The following is a 22,722-nucleotide window of genomic DNA, read 5'->3' on the forward strand; positions in this document are numbered from 1 at the left end:
TTTTCTGAAGATTCAGTAAGAACTTCAAAATGCCAAGTATACCCATGGATGGTAATTTTTGTTTTGTCAAAACAAAACAAAAAGTTGGTAGTTGAGCTTAATTATATCAAAATTCACCCACGTTGGTGATTTACACTGTGTTTGGTGATACCCTGTGCAATTCAGTTAATTAGGAACGTCTCCAATACTATAGCTGGGCTACTGTGACCACTTTAGTTTTACTTTTGCCAGAGGGTAAAGCGGCACCATCTGACAGCACAGCTAAATCTTCACGTTCAGCTCCCCTCCATCTTCCCTGTAGTCGTACACTGCAGTAAGAAGGATGGATGTTTTTTTGCACATGTTTTAAGTAACCTCTTAAAGATTTCAAAAAATTTCTAAATGCCTTTTTCAGAATGTTGGGGAAGGATAGTGGGACTAGAAGGTACACATAGGAGTTTTAAACAAACACCCTAAACCGTCGCTGTCTCTCCTTTCTGAAACCTTGAATAATTTTGAAATATATCCTTACCACTTTTTCAAAAATTCACTACAACACATGTTACAAAACCATTAAAATGTGAGGAAATTAATAGATTTTCAGTAAATAAGTAGTAAATATTCTAATAGCTTCTAAGAGCACTCTTAGTGCTGATAGTTATTTAAATTAGTATATTTTTATAAGTAGCTGAGAACCTTGAATTTCTTGTAAAAATGTGTCCATTTTCTAAGCATTAAAAATCAGTGTATTTAAATAGTGTCTCCCATATAATAGAAACAAATATATCTACTTTGTAGCTATTCAGGTGCTCGTATTGCTTCCTTTAAATTTTTGACATACTGTCATTTCTTTACTTACAGAGATTTTTCTTTTAGTTTCAGAGATAATGGTGAGTCACATTTTGTTTATAAATCGGATGCTTAATGATTGCTATTAATTTCCAGAGATTAAACTCTTATTAATGTCATTGTCCCTTTCTCCCTTTCTTCATCACTGATTTTGTTCACAGTGAAGATAGCACTTTTCTTTAAGTCAGGAAAGAAACCTCAACATAAGTATTCCTTTTCTAAAAACAAATAAAAATGAAAGTTCCAGTATGTAGTCTGATCGAATTAATTAGTGGATCATTTCAGAATTTTTTTAAAGATATGTTCATACAACATATTTTTTCTTTTAATAATAGCTCATTGGCTTTTTGAAAAGGCATGAGGAAAAGTGGTAAGAACTATAACCATTTGAAGAGCAGTCAGAACTCAAAGTATGTTTAAGATGACAGTGTAATAAGTAAGCCAGGTTAGAAAAAAATTTATTTTTCCTTCTGTAGGAAAAAACCCACTCATTCTATATCCAGAGATATAATCACTGCTGTTTAATATAGATTTCCTCTTAGTATTTTATTTGGCCGTGTGTGACTGTTTCTACAAAAAAAAATAGTATTGTATCCATGTTATTTATGGACTGCTCTTTTAAATTTAACCTTATATAATGGACCCAACAAATATTCCTTACAACACAACTATAAATAGCTATGGTACAATTAGAGCATAATTTACCTAAATCATTCTACTCTATTTGCAGATAAAGATACTAAATCCACCTATTTTCTATTATAAATTATATCTTTGCAAGTATATCTTGGGTACAGCCTCTTGGTATATATATATAGGATGAATTCCTAGAAGTGCAAATTAGTGGATCTAAAAATGTGCGATATACAAATATTTAAGTCTTCTGATGGATTGCCAGTTTGCTCTCGGGAAGGGTTATACCAGTGTACGTGTCCCACTGATAGTACCTGCTTCTTCAAGCTTCTCTGACAGTGGGTATTATTCTTATTTTACTATGTTAATTTGATAGGCCTCCTCCAAAATAATCACATTTTCAAAATTTGAATTTCTCTACTTAAAAGTTGAACTTTTAAGATATGCTTACTGGCTACTTTTAATCTTTCAAAATTTCCTGTTAATGTCCTTTGTATCTTTTAAAAAATTGATGTATTTCTTTTCTTATCGATACGTAAGAATATATATATGATTCAATTCAAAAAGTCCAAAAGCTTGATAGAAAATGGCTTTAATAGGTCTGCTAATAAAAGCTGCCATCAAATGAACACCCATATAGCCTGAAGCTGTGCTAATGATAATAAGCACATTACCCTCATATTTTATCTTATTTGATGTTCATTGTAATTCTGAAGTAGATACCTTCACTTTGCAATTGAGGAACTTGAGATTCAGAAAGGTTGAGTGACTTACCCAAGATCACAGCTAGTGATGATAGTATGTGACCCTGAGTGGTTTTTCGTATGCCACACTTCTGGTACCTAGCTGCTGGTCATACCTAATTATACCAGAATTTATCTCTAACTATCCTTTTTTCCCAGTATTGTTCCAGTGTCCTTTGCATATATCTTTTGAATGGAGAGAAATAGCTTAATTACTAACAGAATTCACACCATTTTACAATGTTGCTCAAAAATAAAGCATTTTATACCCTAAGAGAAAAAAATACTGAGCCTCTATTTCTAAATATCATAATATTAGATTTGATACAGACTGAGATCTTTGATTGATTTTATTGTAATGTACTCATTCCAGAGTTCATTCCTTGAATTTTGCTTTTAGTTACTTTTTTTCAATGTTATGAACCAGGTGCTTGCCTCAGATCCTTTCTTTTGAAGAAGCTGTATAAACAAATAAATGAAAGAAACCGGTAAAAAGAATAATTAGTGTACTGAATTCTTCTTAACAGAACTTTACAGAGCAGTATGGCAAAGCTTCTCTCAGATCTTAGTATGGACAGTGCTCGCTCCAAGTCTGGAAATAATCTTACCAAATCACTTTTGAACATTTATGAAAAACAACCCAAGTGTGACCCAATCCCAGCTCACACTTCCATAATGAGCTACCTAAATAAGTTAGAAACAGATCACGCTTTCATACATTCACAGCCACTTTCTACAGTTAACAATGAGGAGAACATAGAACCAGGTAGGCCTTACGAAAATGTTCTGCCCTCCAAAAGCCCTCAGCATGGTAACACAAGGAACAAGGAGGAAGTATCAGCCCCTGGGATCATTCCTACCCTTTCAAAACAGGATTCTGATGAGAGTGAAGTCACAACTTTAATAGACGATGAGTGTAATTTGGATAATACAATTTACATTCCATTTGCTAGAAGCACTTCTAAAAAGAAATCACCATTATCTAAGAGATTATCCCCCCAGCCACAGATCACTGTGGCTTCACTGCAGCTGGTCAGCAACAGTGGACTTGTCTCTGAAAAAGAAAATAAATCGTGTACACCCGGAGTTGGTTCCTCTTCCAAAAAGGAAGCAGAAGATACCCCTGAGAAACTTTCCAGAACACCTGATACGGAAGACAAGCAGCTCCTCAAGAAAATAAAGGAAGCCATCTGCAAGATACCTGCCGCCCCTGAGGAGCCACCAGAACTGGCGGCGTGTCATGGCCCCTCTACTTGTCAGAGCGGCAGCATTCAAGTGAAAAGTAGTGCTGTCTCCGATGGTAGCTTTTTTAATTCTGACTTGACGTCTGACTGGAGCATCTCCTCTTTTTCAACGTTCACTTCTCGAGATGAACAAGACTTCCGAAATGGCCTTGCAGCGCTGGATGCCAATATCGCTCGACTCCAGAAGTCCTTAAGGACTGGTCTTCTGGAGAAATGAACTCAGAAGAAAAGGGATTGAGTACCTCTTTTTAAGACTAGAACTTGGCTACAATTGAATGTATATTTTAAATTTCTTTAGCGAAATGGATATTAATTATGTATTATAATTAATTGTATGAATAATAAATTTATTGTTAGAGTATATTGACAGTCTGGAGCTTATACAAACAAGTCATCTTAAGAAATTGACATTTGTTAAGAGAAGACAATTACAGGTAATTGGGAAAGTATCACAAGTAATATTTTTAGTACCTAGCAGTTTGAGGTCTTTTCTAACCCAGCTGGGCTAACGGTCCAGGTCAGGATTCTCTGGTTGTCCTAAAGAATAATGGGAAGGGAGTCTCTGGGTACAATTTATTGTATTCAAACTAGGCTTTCTTTCCTCTTTCAGGATTTCTGTTTGTTTTTTAATGGCATCGTGTTTTTCTGTGGGATGCTCTGTGCTACAGGCTAGTGTTACGTATAAACATTTCTTTTAAGAGAAAAATGCCAATATCTTCACCTCTTAAAAAACATTGATTGGGCCAAGAAAATATAGATAACATCCTCAGTTAGCGTATGGTTTCTTAAAACTTTGGCACTTTTATTTGTTTTATTCTGAATAGGTGTTTAAGACCTTTTAAAAATAAAGTCAGACTGATAAATGCTAATAGATAAGTCATAGCTTGGGAAATTTGTGTTTTTAAATAAATGCAAAATGTTTATTTGGGTTTTTTTGTCCTTATTATATTTGAACATAAAGGAGTTTTTAAATCTTTCACTGGTTATAATTCTGCGTTTCTGCACTAATAACTCTTTTTCAGCCCATTAGCTGAGAACATTCTCTATTTGTAAATAATATGAATTAAGTTAGTTTCTGCTTCTCTCTACTAGCAGCTCTTAACTATTCAGTATCACCACCATCTGTGTGAGCAGCACATTTGAGCAATCAGAAGGCTGAGGGTTGTCCTATCACTAATACTTCCTACAGGTCCACTGCCTGGTACCTTTCTACAGAGTGCTTGGGCAGGCTTTAGCATTAAAGTGTTTTGCTGACTGCAGGATCTCTCCCTATTAGTTTTTAAGTGTTGGTGCTGCATCTTCTGGTGGACCCAGATATAATCTCTTTGGCATGTCCAGATTTTATAGAGATTTAAGTCTAAAAATATTAAATGAATCTTCAGTTATTTTCACAGGATTGTCCATGACTATTTTTAACTTTTCTTCCAGTATTCATAAATTAATCAATTGATGCATTTGGAGGCAATAGGCCACAACTCTAACATATAAGTTCAGAAGTACAGTTCAGAAACATAAAATACAGGAAGGAGGAAAATTGTGTCATCTGCCCACGCCCAAATATTCAATTGTTATTCATATGCAGAAGTAAATTCTTAAGATTATTATATGATAATACAAGAAGAGCATCGAATTTTCCCCTTAAAACAGGATGGGCATTCTTATGTGCAAAGAAAATTATTAAATGCTTCCATAAGTTTCAGTTAATTAGGGTTAGCAATGTGATTGAAAAAGAAGAGACTAGAAAATCCTCTAGAAGCCTTACCAGGAGCTTAGTCTTTATTTAATATAAGACACACATATGGCACAGAAACATGAAAAATTGGGTTAAATTTCAAGGTGGAATAAGATTCTAGCAAAAAGGATGAGATAGACAGTGAGCTTCATAGAAGTTTAGAATACAAGGAAGCCAACAAATGGTCGAGGAAGGCCTAGAAGAAAAGAAACTTCACTTGGATGTTTAAGAACATATAGGATCTGAATAATCATGTGGGTATCCTCAAAATGTTTACCCATAAAGTACCATCAAAACATGGAGTTGAGTAGTATATTAAAAACATGATAGGTATACCAACCTGACTATAAAATAGAGGGACTAAGATTACTACAGTTAACTCTTGAACAACACAAGGGTTAGGGACACCAACCCCCCTCTGCAGTCAAAAATCCATGTATAACTTAGACTCCTCAAAAACTCTACTACTTATAGCCTGCTGTTAGCCAGAAGCCTTACTGGTAACATAAGTAATCGATTAACATATTTTTGTATGTTATCATGTATTAATATACTGTATCTTTAGAATAAGCTAGAAAAAATGTTAAAATCACGAGGAAGAGAAAATACATTCACAGTGCTATATTTATCAGAAAAAAAAAATCCATGTGTAAGGTGACCTGCATAGTTCAAACCTGTGTTCAAGGGTCAAATGTATATGATAATGGTAACAGTAGATGATGATAGCACAATTAGAATAGTTAGGGTCAGACTAGAATGTCTTGAGCTCCAGGCTGAGGAATGATCACTAATCATGAAGTCATTGGATATTTGGGAATATTTGGTGGTGGTGGTTTTTGTTGTTGTTAATTGAGGATCACCAGATAAAACTGGATGTTCTCAAAATTGCATTTAGTGGTCATACACAAAGATTAGAGGAAGGGGAGGCTGGAAACCACCTAGAAAGCTGTGGCAGTAGTCCAGACAAATCAACAAACAGAAATAAAAGTGGCAATAAAAGTGAAAAAGGAGAGGGAAATTGAAAAATTTTCATTTGGCTTGGTGATTTGATAGAAAATGAAGGAGAAATCAAAGATGACTCCCAAATTTTCCGGTTTGATCAGTTTGAGTCCACTGAGCAATGTCTCAAGTGAAAAATAAAATTCTTGGTCAAGTTCTAAATTAAGTCTTGATAACAATACTGATAATGGAGAGTGGGATAAAAAGGAGAGACAGCATGCCTGTTCTCAGTAGTCCTCTTTAGAAATCTTCACATGAGAAGTCAGTGTAAGTCTCAGAAGGGTCAGTCTGGCCCCAAATCCCAGCACCCCCACACACAGCCTTTTCGTATGTCCCAGAATGTGAAAAGCAGATTAGTGAGGTTTCTCCCAGCCTCAGAGAAGGTGAACTCAGTGTAGAATGGGAAAGAACCATCCTCCAACATTTTGTCACTGTTCTGTCCTGTCTTGGATCTGTGGAGATAATGTGCAAATGTCAACATGGATTTAGTATTTGTGAATACCACTGAAGAGCATCTGATTCTGTCTCACCAAGTGTAGAGATCCTAAGGGCCAAAGAAGCCAAAGAAGTACTTTGTACACATTCTTCCTTTATTCCTGCTGCTCTTGGAGTTTAGCAAGTCTCGCAAAAATCTTTTCTTTTCACTAATGGTGGCATTTATGTCAAGTGCCTTAAAAGTTATAAAGGCCTGCTTCAACCACATGGAGAGGAGGGCAGAATTGCAAAGTGTAATTAGAGAGAAAGGGCATCAGCCAAATCACAACTTAGTATTTACTGCTCACATCGTGGGGTGATCTCTTCAGCTAAGGATTCCTTCATTAAATGAATACATGAAATGAAAGCTTTAATATTTGCCAGCAACTATTCTAGGCTCTGAGAATACAATAAATGAGACATTTTCTCTGCCCTCAAGGAGGTTACATTACAGTGGGGCACAAGCAAAGGAACAGAAGTTATAAGTGCTGGAAGAAAAATGGGAAGGGGACAAAGATGATAGAATTGGTTTAATTTTCCATTATTAGGGTAAGAAGCTGCTTCTCAAGACTTCTGTTTAGGAATCTAGAATTTAAGCATACCACCAGATAAAGCTGGATTTGATTTGTGAGCTAACACTCCCTTAATCATTTTTTAGATCTGTTGATTTTTGGTTTCCTCCTGCTCACAATTGCTTGAATGTGCCTCATATTTTGACGTTTTAGTACAACATTTGTAGAGAATTTGGCACTCTTATTTAAAGCAGTTGGCCTGAGTAGGACCTCCCTGAGAATTATAATCAGAGAGAGCAAGATGTTAAGGACTTCTGAGGGGCTTAAAGATGGGTTTTTGAAAGAACTTTAAAAGTCCTCTATATCACACTTACACCCAAAGAAGGAATCTTTTCTACAGGAATACCTGCTACTGGTAAGATCCCAAGCACACCACATATTCCTTTTGCCTGGACCACCCTTTTGTCCAGGCTCCTCCTGACAAATTCTTCCTCATTCTTCAAACCCCTGGTACTACGACTGTACCTTGTATATGCCTCCAATGATGCATGTATCAGTTTACATATTAACCTTTCCTACCCTGAATGCTTCTCAAGGGTAGGGACCAGGATTTATTCATTTTTGACACCCCTCATGGCACTTGGTGCCTGTCATATAGTAGGCAGTTCATAACAATTGTTGGACTTAACTAAATCCCTGACAAATGGTCATCTCGGCTTCACTTGATTTTCTCTTAATGTCAGCAAGTTCATGCAACAGTTGATAGCTTTATTACACACATCTAAGCCCCTGGCATTAACCTCCCTGTATTTTTTATTCTTTATTCCCTTTATTCACTTCTGAAGCAAAATTCATTTGTTTAGCAAACATCTGCACACTGCTTGTGCTGTGGAGAAGCCACAGATTTCTTTAATATTTAGAAGGGGAGATAGGGTGAAACGTTTATTTAACTCTGTCACCATTGCAGGGATAATTTATCCTACCAGCCTACTTTACCACCTTGTGGGAGGGATAAATGTAGGCAAAGCACTTTGAAAACTGGAGGGCACTGTATAACCTGATTTACAACAACATTTAGAGAGCCCTCGCCATCCTGCTTGCCTTGTCTTGATGTCCTCTAGTTTGTCAATGTCTTAAAACTTAAATCCAGCAATGAGCAGATGAACTCCAGATGTGATGTTATCAAGCAGAATGCAATTAGATTATCACTTCCTAAAATCTTGTTAAAGTTGTTTTAGCCATTATATTCTATTACAGATCATATTAGGGCTATAGTTCATTTCCAAATAGTATTCACATGGTCGTTCTTGGTGTTGAGTAGCATCGTATTAGGACAGGTCAGGGGGACCCAGCTCCTGTCCAGCTGGTGAGCAGTTCTTCAAAGCTGAGGTTCTGACCAACCAAGTGGTCTCAGCTGCCCCACAGTTCACATTTACCACAAACTCCCCTGTCCTTGAAGCCAGGACTGTTCATAGAGGCCGTAAAGGACCATGAAAAGAGGCAGACTGGGCATCAGGAGACCCAGATTCAGGTTCTGCTACTGTTTCTCTGTGTGAACTTGGTTCTCCAGTTATAAAATGTGAGGATTTGACTAAAAGTTCTTTGGTCATTCCATGATTTGATGTTCTTTTTAATATTGTATTCTAGCATTTTGACTAGACATCTTTCAATTAGTCAGCTGTGGAGGTTATGTTCAGGGTATGTAGAACTTCAGATGAAGTGAAAAGGCCATTTCCCTATCAGTGGGATGGCCCTGTCAACTCTAGAGAAGATTTATAGAAGGGAGGTCATTATTTGTCACCTATGATTCAAAAATTCTGATATTGGGGCTCCTGGGTGGCTCAGTCGGTTGAGCGTCCGACTTCGGCTCAGGTCACGATCTTGCGGTCCGTGAGTTCGAGCCCCACGTCAGCCTCTGGGCTGATGGCCCAGAGCCTGGAGCCTGCTTCCGATTCTGTGTCTCCCTCTCTCTCTGCCCCTCCCCCATTCATGCTCTGTCTCTCTGTCTCAAAAAAAAAAAAATTCTGATATTACTGTTCTATTAATTATTCTATCACAGGACTAATTTTTGAACATCACCATTTCTATTAGCATTCTATACTTAGAAGTTTGAAATACTCCTGGTATAAAAAAGATTGTGGATAATTTTTGCTTTATTTTTTATAGTGACTTTTATAGATAAAAGGGACCTTATGATTCTCTATTCCAATCTCATTTTTAGAAATATGGAAACTGAAACCAAAAAAATATTTTAAAGACCCTTGCTCAAAGCCACACAACTAAATCCTTGAACAGATATTGCGATTTTCAGTCTACTTTTGTCAAAATTTCCCTGATATCAGCTAACTCTCATGACCATTTGAGTCCCAGGGCCCCAAATCTGTCACCAGAATCTAGCTATATGGCATTCTTTCTCTACTAGTATGGTCTAATATGGAATGAATCAATGAATGAATGAATGAATGAATGAATAAATAAATAAATAAATAAAAATTCCTCCTGGAATTTATCATAAGGATTAAGTAAAAACCACTTTGTGAATTATGAACCCTAAATAGATGATAATGATCACTATATATAGTTGATCTATGTACCTGTGTATATACTGTACTAGATACTTAAGGTTTTACTTTTGCTTTCTGAAAGGCACACAATGTTTTTAAAATCTCTGTTTTGCATTTGGCATAATACTAGTAAGACAATCCTCCAACCAATCACTTGGCTAATTTCATCAGAAGTCACTATTTAAACTTGTTTTTAAAGTAGATGGAGAAAGTTACATGAGTTTTTCTCCTATCAACACTGGCATTCACAGTGAATTCTGACATTTCCAGGACCCCAGTACTACCATCTACTCAGCCTAAGGGATTAAAGTGTTCATTTCTCCCTGAACGCTTCAAAAAGACATGCAGAGGCATCACAAACTATCCGGGAGGAAATTTTGATGCCCTTTGGAGCTGTAGGAGTACACATTTGTTAAGATCTACAGCAAGAAATGTCCACTGCTCAGTAGGGAACACACAGCCAAGGTACATATTTACCCCACCATCCTTTCCAGATTATTCTGTACTTGGCTGTGAGCTCTAGGCCTAGAATGGGGTAGGCTAGGAGAATCAAATATTTCAAACTAAGCAGCTCCAAAACAAGCAGAACAGACCTTCTCAGAGGGTAGTCGTTTGTTTGTGGTTTGATGATAAGAAAGAAGTAAAGGGAAAATAAAGTTTCTTTTTTTTTTTTTTTTAATTTTTTTTTTCAACGTTTATTTATTTTTGGGACAGAGAGAGACAGAGCATGAACGGGGGAGGGGCAGAGAGAGAGGGAGACACAGAATTGGAAACAGGCTCCAGGCTCTGAGCCATCAGCCCAGAGCCCGACGCGGACGCGGGGCTCGAACTCCCGGACCGCGAGATCGTGACCTGGCTGAAGTCGGACGCTTAACCGACTGCGCCACCCAGGCGCCCCTTGGGAAAATAAAGTTTCAAATCCAGAGACTAACTGGATGGAGAGAAAATTAATCTTTTTTTTTAGGTCAGTATCATCAGACTTGCTGTCTTAGGGTAGGGAGATTGGTGGAAGATGAGACACTACTAGAACAAGTTAATACATAAATATGTGAGTAAGTAGGTCTTCACTATTTAGAGCAGTGACCTATATGCCACCTCTCCATTCTTCCCACACCACAATGCTAATGATCATTTTTTCACCAGAGAACTGAGCCCTCTGTCATCATCTCTTCCCTCTCCCCATCCAACTGTATTAAAATCCATCTGATCAGATTTCTGTAATAATGGATGACTAATGCATAAAGCAACTCCTTCAACCCCTAACTTACCCAGAAAGCATATGAGAATTTAAATTGTAGTTTTGTATCTTTGGCCAAAGATTGAGGAAAGGTCAGGAGAGATCATTGATGAATATAAGACACTTAGCAGTGATATTTCACTGGATAACACGGATATTTCAGTGGATAAGGTCATTTTAATAACAATGCATTAGAAGAGCAAGAATTCTGCATCATGAGTCAGATGATCAAGTGACTCTTCATATTCTATGTGACCTTCATTTATTTATAACATTATATCTCTACTGTGTTCTACACACTGAGCACAAAGTGCACACAAAGTGTGCCTCTGAGGAACCTTGGGCCCCAGAAACTGCCAAATGAGGAGATGGGATCTTGAAGACTCTCCAGCTCAAAATGCTGTATTTTCCAAGGAGAGGGCTCCCAATACCAAAGGAATTTCCAAGCAAGTAGGCATGTAGCTCTGATAGACACTCAAACCATGTTGGCGTCATATAGAAGTTTAGCTTTGCATTGCTGTCCTATATTTATTTTTCTTCTGGATGATGTCACTTTCTTTTTTTTTTTCTTTCTTTCTTTTTTTTTTTTTTCAACGTTTATTTATTTTTGGGACAGAGAGAGACAGAGCATGAACAGGGAAGGGGCAGAGAGAGAGGGAGTCACAGAATCGGAAACAGGCTCCAGGCTCTGAGCCATCAGCCCAGAGCCCGACGCGGGGCTCGAACTCACGGAGCGCGAGATCGTGACCTGGCTGAAGTCGGACGCTTAACCGACTGCGCCACCCAGGCGCCCCTGGATGATGTCACTTTCAAAGAGTATCTTTGTGTGGTGACTTTCTAATGACTGAATATCTTAATTTCACCCTCACATTTAAACAATAGTTTCCATTGGATTTCAATGTGAAGATGGTAGTGTAAAGTCCTTTTCCCTTCTTTTGTAGAAATCAAAATGAACAAGAGGAGTACAAATACCATTTGTGGGGGAAAACAGGAGACAGATCTAAAACCAGGCCACAGATTAGAAGGGTTGCCAAAAGTAATAGTCTTCAAGCAGGGTTCATATGAGAGGGAATAGAGGGAAGATGCTATGACTCCAGATAGAAGAAGAAAGAGCTAGTAAAGCACACTTCTCAGCGATGAACAACTCACCCAAAAGAGAGAAATTTTAAATCCTTAGTTTATGACACAAGAAGAAGATTCATAGGCTTTATGTTAGGGGAAAACACACAGATGCCTATTAACGATGTAGAGAAGAAACACTTAACAAATTACTGCACAGAACTCTGAACATTAAGGAAAATTCTAACCCTTCTTACACACAAGCATTCTGCAGATAGCTGATCCAGGGAAAACTTCCTTATTTGCTTCACAAAATGAGTCATCAAAAAGGACCAGCAGAGAATCTATACTAAAATATTTTGAGAGAAGAAAATGAAAGAAATAGGAAAATCAAATTATAAACTAAAAACCACCAGAAAAATGTTGCCACAGGATAGATACAAGTTATGACTAAATATTTGACCATGAATTTTTAAAACTGACTTAATAGCTATTAAGTTATTATATTATATAGTATTTATAGCATTATATAAGCTATTATATAGTAAATAACTACTCAAATCAAGAGCATTGAGCAGAGAAGCAAGAGTTTAAGGACAAGATGAGACAATAGCTGATGAAGCAGATGCTAGCAGAGCTTAGGAAAGAAATGAAAGACAAAAATTAAGCCATCTCAGAAATGAAGGGAAAATCAATAAGATTAAAACATGATAGTTTTGTTACAAAACCCGAGGTTCAAATTTGTTTTCCTTCAGCACTTTGCATATTACACTACACCGTTGACTTCTGGCTCCCAGTGTGGCTAGCAAGAAGCCTGTCATAGATCCTTATTGCTTTGAAGGTGATATAATTTGTCTCTCTGGAAGCCTTTAGAATTTTCTCTGGATTTGATCTTCAATTTCACTCTAATGAATATGACAGTATTGTGTTTGTGTCTGTGTGGGTTTTTTAATTTTTTTTAAATGTTTATTTATTTTTTAGAGAGCATGCACACTCGCGTGAGTGGGGGAGGGGCAGAGGGGGGTGGGTTGGGGAGAGAGAAAGAGAGACAGAATCTGAAGCAGGCTCCAGGCTCTGAGCTGTCAGCACAGAGCCTGACTCGGGGCTTAAATCTACGAACTATGAGATCATGACCTGAGCTGAAGTCGGAAGCTTAACCCAGCTACCCAGGTGCCCCTGTGTCTGTGTGTTTTTAAGTGTCTCCTATTAGTGCTTTATGAACTCTTTAAATCAATAATTTTACACCTTTTTCTAATTCTGGAAAATTCTCAGTATTTCTTCTGGTATTTCCTCATAATTTGTTTTCCTGTCTCCTACTGTGATCTGTATTAAGTTTTTACTTCAAACCTTCATGTCTCTTAACTTCTCTCTTATTTTTGCCATCTTTTTGTCTATTCTTAACTTTTATGTGGAAAGTTTCCTGATCTGGTCTTTCATCTTAGTAATTTTTTCTTCATCTATATTTTGCTGATAAATTCATTTATTGAATTCTTAATTTCAATTGTTATGTTGTTCATGCTTCATATTTCTAATACTCTTCTTATCTTGTTCAATACATTTATTATGTATATTATAAATCTTTGATCTATTGATTCTGTTCCCTTTAGCATGGGCCATTAAGCATGTGCACCTCATTTGTATCATTCTTTCCCCCTATAATTTCATATTGCTTTGGGAATACTAGCTACCTAGACAGGCAGTTCATACCTGGGAGAAGAGGCTGAAGTCCATACTCTAAGACCTCTCGTGATGAGTTTATACAATGTGTGGCAGGAAATATTCCTTAGACTGATGACTTCTGTTATTTCAGTCTGGATTTGATCACTCCCTATTTACCTACCCTCGTGACCTGGCTTTTCCTGTATCTTCTCCCTCAGCTCTGCTCTTTTTCAAGATTTCCTTCCTTACTATTGGGATAGGAATAAGGATTGCTCCAGGGTCAAAACATTGATCTACACCTGGTGTTAGCCACTCTCCACCAGCAAGACTGCAGCTGTGCCATAGTATTATTCTTCCATCCAGAGTGCTGTGCTAGCATTACTCTTCTGTTCCACAGAAGTGACAAGGTGAGCAGTGACACACCCAGAACAGTGTGGGGGAGGGAAGAAAATACAATAAAATTGTTCTTCTGCAAACTGTCCTCTGCCTTGCCTTCTTCTATTCTAAGGTGCCATTGTCCAAATATATGCTGGAACAAAGCCACTTCCTCTCTTCCTGAATGTTTCTCAATGTGTTAATATAATATTCTCTTGTTCATTAACCCACCCATCACTTCCGTAGCATTTTTAGGGTGAATTGTGAAAGGGGGCCAGCAACCTATGTTTGTTTGTCATCTTGTCCTTCCCAATAATGTGTAATATCACTTCTGTCACTCACCATGTTCTGCAATATCTGTGGGTCCATTGCTACTCCCTCAAGTCTGTTTCACTGAGGCATTATCTGCCTCTGTGCAATAGGACATTTCTAATTATTGCAGATTTATAGTGTCTTGAAATCTGATAGGGTGATCCTTTCTCATTCATCTTGTAAATTGTCTTGGCTATTCTGGGCCCTTTACTCTTCTGTGTGAATTCAGGGATCAGTTTGTCAAGTTCTATGAAAAATCCTCTTGAGATTTTATTGGAATTGCTCTGAATTTATAGGTTAATTTGGAGAATTGCCATCTTTATTATATCGAGAACTTTAATCCATTAATATTTTATAATGCTCCATTTATTTGCCCCATAAAGATCTTGTTAAAATTTTGTGGGATTTATTTGTAGGTACCTTATAGCTTTTACTACTATTGTAAATCAGTTTTTTTGGACTTTTTTTTTCCACAGTGAAAATACTTTTATTTTTTCTGATCATACCAAGAAACCCCAAAAAACCAAAAACCAAATGGTCATTGTAAAAATTTGATCTTTATATAAATATATGAAGAAAGTAAATCCCACCTAAAATTTCATCATCCTGACATCCTGAGACATGTTGGTTTTCCATTCAAGCATTCTTTATGCATGCAATATACATAGACAAATAAATGTATATATACACACACACAACACACACACATACACACACACACACATATATATATATAGGATCATATTGTGCTTGCTATTTTTTTCATCAGTACCTTCCCTCTCCACTTCCTCTTCCCATATTAGCACCTTTTCTATTCCCTAGCTATATACCTGTAACCTATATTCATAACCCAGTATTTTCTCCATGCTCATAAAATCTTACATGGATTCATGGGGATTTCAGGGACTTGATCATTATTTTACAAAAATGGGTCATGTTATACTCATTTTTCTCTGTTTTTATTTTCTCACACTTAGAAGTACCTATGAAAATCCCTCTAGATGACCAGAAAGTCATTCAGTATGCATCCAATTTATTCTTTTCAATGGCTGCTTAATATTCCATGATATGGAAATATAATACTATAATTTATTCAACAGTTTGGCTCATTGTATAATAAAGAAATTAGTTATCTTAAGTAGAAAAGGATTTAATGTGGGGAACTCAGGACTTAAAAAATTATTAGAGGGACCCAAGAGGCAAACTCTAGGCTGGGCTTTCAGGAAGGGCTCCCATAGCAGTCCCACAGAACCTATCGCCCAAGGGGACATCTGTATCCATCAAAGTCAGGAAGATGCTGTCCCAGTTGCTGGTTCCAGAATCATTCCACTTTAGCTGTAACCTGGGGATCAGGTAGCTGCCACCAGAACTTTTGACTCCAGACCTAGACTGTGTCAGTCAGATCTGCACTGGCACTAACAATTGGCAAAATTAAATCCCAGTCTAAACCCCTAGCTTCAAAAGAGTCTGGGAAATATGTCTTTAGCTTTCCAGTCTCTGCAAAATAGACGCACAAGAAGAGTGTTAACTGGGGGCACCTGGGTGGCTCAGTTGGTTAAGCATCTGATTTCGTCTCTGGTCATGATCTCACCGTTCCTAAGTTTGAGCCCTGTGTTGGGCTCTGTGCTGACAACTTGGAGCCTGGAGCCTGTTTCAGACTCTCTCTCTTTGTCTCTCTCTCTCTTTCTTTCTCTCTCTCTCTCAAAAATAAATAAACATTTAAAAAAAGAAGAAGAAGAAAAAAGAAAAAGAAAAGTGCTAATTGGAGGGAGAGTGGGCCAGTCCCCAAATCTTCTGTGATTCACTTTGTTTCCAGTTTGAGGTCCACCAGGAACATTCTCACAGCAAACATACTTGTCATGCAGCCTCATGTGTTTCTATTCTCTATTTCTATTTCTAAGGAATAGCATCCCAGAAGTAGAATCTCTGGGTCACCAGAGATATGTGTCTTTCAAAATAGATCTTGCCAAATTGCCTTCTAAAAAGGCTGTACCACTTTACATTCCTGCCAGCAACATGTGAGAATTGCCTTCATCACACTACCAGCAAACAGCAATAGGCACTATGGCTTTGTGTATGTGTATGTGTATGTGTATGTGTATGTGTGTGTGTGTGTGTGTTTACTTTTTATCATGGAGAATTTCAAATATGCATAGAGTAGGCAAATAGTATAATAAATTTTCATGTTCCCATCAGTCAGTCTCAACCACCATCTATCCATGGCCAATCCTGTCTCATCCATTTATCCTGTTTCATATATGCTAAAGCAAAGCCTAGATACCATATTATTCCAGCCATAAGTATAAGTAAAAATGTATTTCTAAAATATAAAATAAGCATATTATCATACCTTTAAAAATTAATGATTTTTAAAATATTCAAATGGTGTTTACATTTTGTTTGAGCAGAAATTCAAATAAGACCCACAAATTGCAATTAATTAAAGTCTTTGTGTCCTTTTTAATTTATAGTTCCCTCCTCCATCTTTTGTTCCTTACAATTTATTTGTTGGAAGAACCAGGGTATCAGTGCTGTAAAGTTTCCCACAGTCTGAATTTTGCAGATTGCACCCCTATGTTGTAATGGAGTGTATTCCTTGTCCTAGTTATTTCCTGTGAATTGTTAGTGGAATGTAAAGATTTGGTCAGATTCAGGTTTGACCTTTATGGCAAGAATAATTCATAGACGGTGTCTGTTCCTCCATCAAAGTCACATGATATCTGATTATCTCTCCCTTTTTGATGTTAGCAACCATTGATGCTCTGTGTCAAGATACATTAGGGTTGCAAAATGATGATAGTCCAACTCCGTCCTTTTTCATTTAGGATGTAAAAACTTTCTCAACTCTGCTTTTTGGTTGCCCAATGAGACAGTTTATATGCATTAGACAAGAAAAATGCTAGGTTCTTTCCAGGTTTTTACCAGTTTTCAAAATAATGAATTGGTTTCCAGGCATTCTTCAATTGGCGACATGTTTTTTAGTATCATTATAAATTCATGGATTAAACTTATTTCATGTGTTTCAATTCATTGCAATTATGATTCTTACTGATACTTAAATTGATCAGTGGAAGCTTTGCTATGGCTATTTTTATGTGTGCCAGTTTGGTGGGTAACAATCATTTTATGTTGCTTTCATTTTTATTTCTTTAATTTCTAGTGAATTTGGGCATATTCATGTTTATTGGGCTTTTGACTTTACTCACTAGTGAATTGTTTGTGTCTTTTGCACAATTTTCTATTTAGTTGTTGGTTTTATCTTATGAGGTTTTAAGGGTGCTTTGTATAGAAAGGAATCCTTTGCAAGAATATAGTTGCACAAACATTTTCCCTAATATCTTGATTGCTATTAACTTTGTTTTAGTATCTTTTGCTATACCAGAAAGAAAAAAGTTATTTGTATGTGGTCAAATATGCCTTTTATTTTATAGTTTCTTGGTTCTTAGTAAGGAAAGTCTCCCCAAACCATAGATTGTTCATGTAATCTCTTAGATTTTTTTTCAAGTTTTAAAATTATTTTTCCTTTATATTTAAATCTTTAATCCATTGTAATTTACTTTTGAATATAGTCCATTTATATTTTCTTTCAGATGGGTAGCCAGTTGTGCCTATACTTTTTTTTTTAATACTTCATCTTTTCCCCCATTGAACTACCACTTTGGCACATTTCTAATAACCACTGTCATGTAATTAGCAATTATTTATTCTGTTCCACAAATGCCATATTGATTTGAACACGTAAAGTTTATCATACAACTGATATCTTAGTAAGCCCTTCCCCGTACACACTCTCTTTTCTTACATTTTTTAGTTGTATTAGCTCTTCTTTGGCATTCATTTCCCATGTGAATTTTAGAATCATTTTACCGAATTCCAAGAAAAACACTGTTAGAATTATAATCGGAACTACATAAAATGTATATATTAAATTTACTAGAGGGGTGCCCGGGTGGCTCAATCGGTTAAACATCTGACTCTTGACTTCAGCTCATGCCATGATCTCACAATTTGTGAGATAAAGCCCCGCATCAGGCTCTGCTCTGGCAGCATGGAGGCTGCTTGGGATTCTCTCTCTCTGCCTCTCTCTCACTCTGCCCCTCCCCTGCTCACGTGCTCACTCTCTCAAAATAAACTTAAAAAATAAATTTATTAGTATTAACAGTTTTATATTTTCTTTCCTTCTAGGAACATAATATAACTTTCAATGTATTCAAATCCTGGTTTTTTGTTTTAATAGTTATGTTCTTTTTCCAGTTTTTTTCAGTATAGATCCTGAGTCTATCTTGTTAAATCTACAAGTATTTAGAATTGCTGTCACTGTCATGATTTGAGTGGATTTTATTAGCAGCATTAATGATTACGTAGACATAAGAAAAAACTTTCCAGACAGAATGTCCAGTCACTGGAACTCATAACTGAAGTCTGCTTCTCATATTATCAGAAAGGAAAGGACTATATGCACCTAAGACCATTTAGGTATGGTCTTGCTGGTGGTAGGAAGAATGACCAGATGAGTCCTGGAAGACCTACAAAGAAGAGGAATCTGGAACATTATTGTTTTAGCCAACCTCTTAATGTCAGGCTTCTGTTTATGTGAGGGTTCTTGACTTAATTGACCAGTTTTTCCAGTGGGTACATGGACTTATAGGAAGCCATTATAAAATATGCAGGGGTAAATCCAGAGCAAAAATTTCCTAAAGAAGGATTTCTTCTGTTATTTTCTTTTCCTCTTAGAAATTCCATTTTGTTGTTATGATACAGTTTTGTTGTTTTGTTTTGCAATGACTGCCTTTTAAAAAATTTCCACAGGTAAGTAATACAATAAATATACCCATTTATTCACTTTGTATATTCACAAATAATGGAAAATTTCTGCCCATCAGAGGCCAGAGTATTGAATTTGGCATGGCAGGATTGAATAACTAATTGATACTCTGCAGAATAATAGTTACCATCTGTGGAACAATTATTAAGTATCAAGGACTTTGCTGGTATGCTTTGCAGTGTATCTTCTCATTCAGCCTTCAAAACAACCCTATAAAGCAGTCATGGTTTATTTCACTTCTCTCATTTTTAACAGTTAGAAAATTAAGACTCAGAAGAATTTACTTGTCAAAGATCACACAACTAGTTAATGGCAAAGCTTCAATGCAAACCAAGTGGCTGACTCAGATCTTACCACTATACTATATTCCCTCCACACAAAGAATTTGAGACAGACACGTACAACTTACCTCTAACCTCCATTTCCCTTTCTGTAAAACACGGAATTTTAGTAGATAATATCATCTGGTTGTAGATTCTCATGATGCAGAAAACTGAGTTTACCGAATTTGTAAATCAAGAGATTTACATAGAGATTACATAGAGATGCCCCAAATGTGCTTTACACAATAGATAGATTTCTCAGCCATGATTTTCATGTGCTCATTTGGTCCTTAAATGTGGTCTTTGCTGTGCTGTATTTTTATAGCACTTCCTTCTGTGGTTTCTAAGGTAAACCTCTACAGTGTGTTTGGTTGGGAAGGGGAGCAAACAGAGAACCTATAGGTTTAGCAGTAAAATATGAGGGAGAACGATAGGTAGAATGTGAAATAATAGGACGTGATCACTTGAGTTCATATTTGTTTATTTAAACTGTTGTTATTCTTTCTGACTATATAAAACAGAAGATTTAAGTGTTCTGCAAAGTCACACATGAAAACCTAATAAGTAAAGTGAAGAAAAGCAGAGTTGCTCTGGACAAGGAGTGGATGAGTACTTGAGAACCTTGCCTGAGTCTCCAATCCATCCACTCCAGTCACCTCTGGAATTCTGGGGTTCTGCAGTTTGAAATCATTGACTTGGATTAAATTTGTTTCTAACATACTAGCCACAACATCACAGACTAAATTTTAGAGTTGTTATTATAAGAAGTGACCTAATAAAATAGCCCTTTCCTGAAAGATACCCAAGAAATACTCACTACAGGATACTTGCGGGGTTTGCAGTGTGCAACTGTGGGGGATATGATGGTTGCCTTTTACTTTCTACCTACTAAACTGTTCTCTTCTTTATTTCTTTTCCTACCAATTAGAATTGTGACTTTTATGGTTAAAAAATTAATTTAAACATTTTTCTGGACTTAGGAATTATATTTTAATTTCTGGTTTTGTAGTCAAATATTTTCCCCCAAAGACTAACCTTTTCAATTATATAATGATAATGCATGAAATAATAAGATTTAAAGGCCATTGACCCTTGAAAATTCTGAGGGGTTAGAGGAACCAGCCCCATATGCAGTCAAAAATCCATGTATAACTTTTGACTCCCCCAAAACTTAACTACTAATAGCCTACTGTTGACTGGGAGCCTTACCAATAAAATAAACAATTAATTAACACATATTTTGTATGTTATATGTATTGTATATTGTATTGTTACAATAAAGTAAGCCAGAGGGGGGAAAATGTCATTAACGAAGAAGAGAAAATGCATTTACAGTATTGTACTATATAAAAAAAATCTACATGTAAGTGTACCCACACAGTTCAAACTCTTGTTGTTCAAGGGTCAACTGTAATAGAAAATCAATTTACAGTAAATATTTACAGGAACAAATCCACAAGCACATTATGGAGTTCAGTATGTCTATATTTTCATATGTTCATTCCTCTGGTCAAGGCACTGATCTTCAAACAAATAATTAGCCTTAAGAACTGAAGAGCAAACAGAAGCACAGTTGGTTGATTTCTAAACTGTTCTTTCTGTTTTGGATTTTACCTAAACTATAAGTAGTTCTCAACTCTGGTCTCATATCAGAATTACAGGGAATTAAAAAAAAAAATTTCCAGGCCACACCCCAGACCAACTGAATCAATTTCTGGAGGAGGAACCCAGACATAAGTAGTTTTAAAAATCTCCACAGGTGAATACAACATGCAGACAGAATTGAGAGCCAGCAAGTCTTTAGCCTTAATCCATGAATGCTGATCTAGGTGGATTTAATAAATTCAGAAACTAAGGTGAGTCATTTATTATTTTATACTTATGAAAGATTAATAAATGGTGACATTTTATGTTCTCTTCTTTCCCTTTCCTTCTCCTTTGGCTTTCCTAACAAGGGCCCATTAGCAAAGGGGGTCAGGCCAATGAAGGGATCCAGAGATAGGAAGGAAGTGTAGAGGATATGCACAGACAGATGGAGGCCAGGGTTTGCAGATTAAACTTCCTGGGAAGGCAGTATAGATAAAAAGACACCCCTTCTCCACCAAGGAAAGGAATGTATTCTACAACTAGTTTCTTGCTTTTGGGCAAAGGAGCTAACGTGCATCATTTCAGGCTATTTAAGGAACAAAAAACAAGTTTCTCTCCGAAGCAGATTTATTTCATCCTGACAAACCAGAAGTATTTGCTGGGTTTGTGTGTTTGGACCATGGCATTTTTTTCAGACTAAGTGAGATATTTCCTAGAACTTTGGGCAAAACCTCTTCATCTCCAGTCAGTAGCCAGAATTTGGAAGGACTGGTGCAGTTTAGCTCTCATTAACTCTTAAAAATGACCAGCTAAGTCTCCTTTTTTTTTTTTTTTAATTTTTTTAACGTTTTTTATTTATTTTTGAGACAGAGAGAGACAGAGCATGAACGGGGGAGGGGCAGAGAGAGAGGGAGACACAGAACCAGAAGCAGGCTCCAGGCTCCGAGCCATCAACCCAGAGCTCGACGCGGGGCTCGAACTCATGGGCTGCGAGATTGTGACCTGAGCTGAAGTCTGATGCTTAACCGACTGAGCCACCCAGGCGTCCCTAAGTCTCCCTTTTAAGACAGGACTCTTTCTAAGAAGAAATTTTTAGAGGTGGAATAAAATTGACATAATAGGGCAAGATACTAAATCAACAAGCAAAAAAATCAGTTGTATTTCTATACACTAGCAATGAACAATCTGAAAAGGAAATTAATAATTCCATTTTTGATAGCATCAAAAAGCATAAAGTACTTGGGAATAAATTTAACTAAGAAGGTGAGACTTGTACACTGTAAACTATAAGACATTGCTGAAAGGAATTAAAGAAGATGTAAATAAATAGGAAGACATCCTATGTTCATGGTTGCAAGACTTCGTATTGTTAAGATGACACTACCAAAGTAATCCATATAATCCCTATCGAAATCCTTCAGAGGATCCCAGACATGGAGGGAAGAAGGAACCACACTTTTGTGAGTTTTACCTCCCATAGCTCAACATGGCTTTCACAGTAATATCAGAGAAAAGGACAAAGGGAACAAGTAGAAAACAGTAGCAAATATGGTAGCTATTAATCCAGCTATATCAACAATCCCTTTGAATATTAATGGTCTAAATGTGCCAAATTA

At 36.7% G+C, this 22,722-nt stretch overlaps 1 protein-coding gene across 3 annotated transcripts in view; it reads left to right on the forward strand.

The window, feature by feature from the left end:
* The window catches only part of CCDC14 (coiled-coil domain containing 14), a 53,374-nt gene extending 49,003 nt beyond the window's left edge, over positions 1-4,371 (forward strand). For all 3 annotated transcript variants that reach the window (XM_047875947.1, XM_047875949.1, XM_047875950.1), the window contains one exon: positions 2,732-4,371. In XM_047875947.1, coding sequence (XP_047731903.1) covers positions 2,732-3,665 — 934 coding nt within the window. In that variant the 3' untranslated portion in view covers positions 3,666-4,371. The remainder of the gene's footprint in view (positions 1-2,731) is intronic.
* Positions 4,372-22,722: the final 18,351 nt, after the last annotated feature.

This window comes from Prionailurus viverrinus, chromosome C2 (assembly GCF_022837055.1).
Source record: "Prionailurus viverrinus isolate Anna chromosome C2, UM_Priviv_1.0, whole genome shotgun sequence".
Classification (NCBI taxonomy): domain Eukaryota; kingdom Metazoa; phylum Chordata; class Mammalia; order Carnivora; family Felidae; genus Prionailurus; species Prionailurus viverrinus.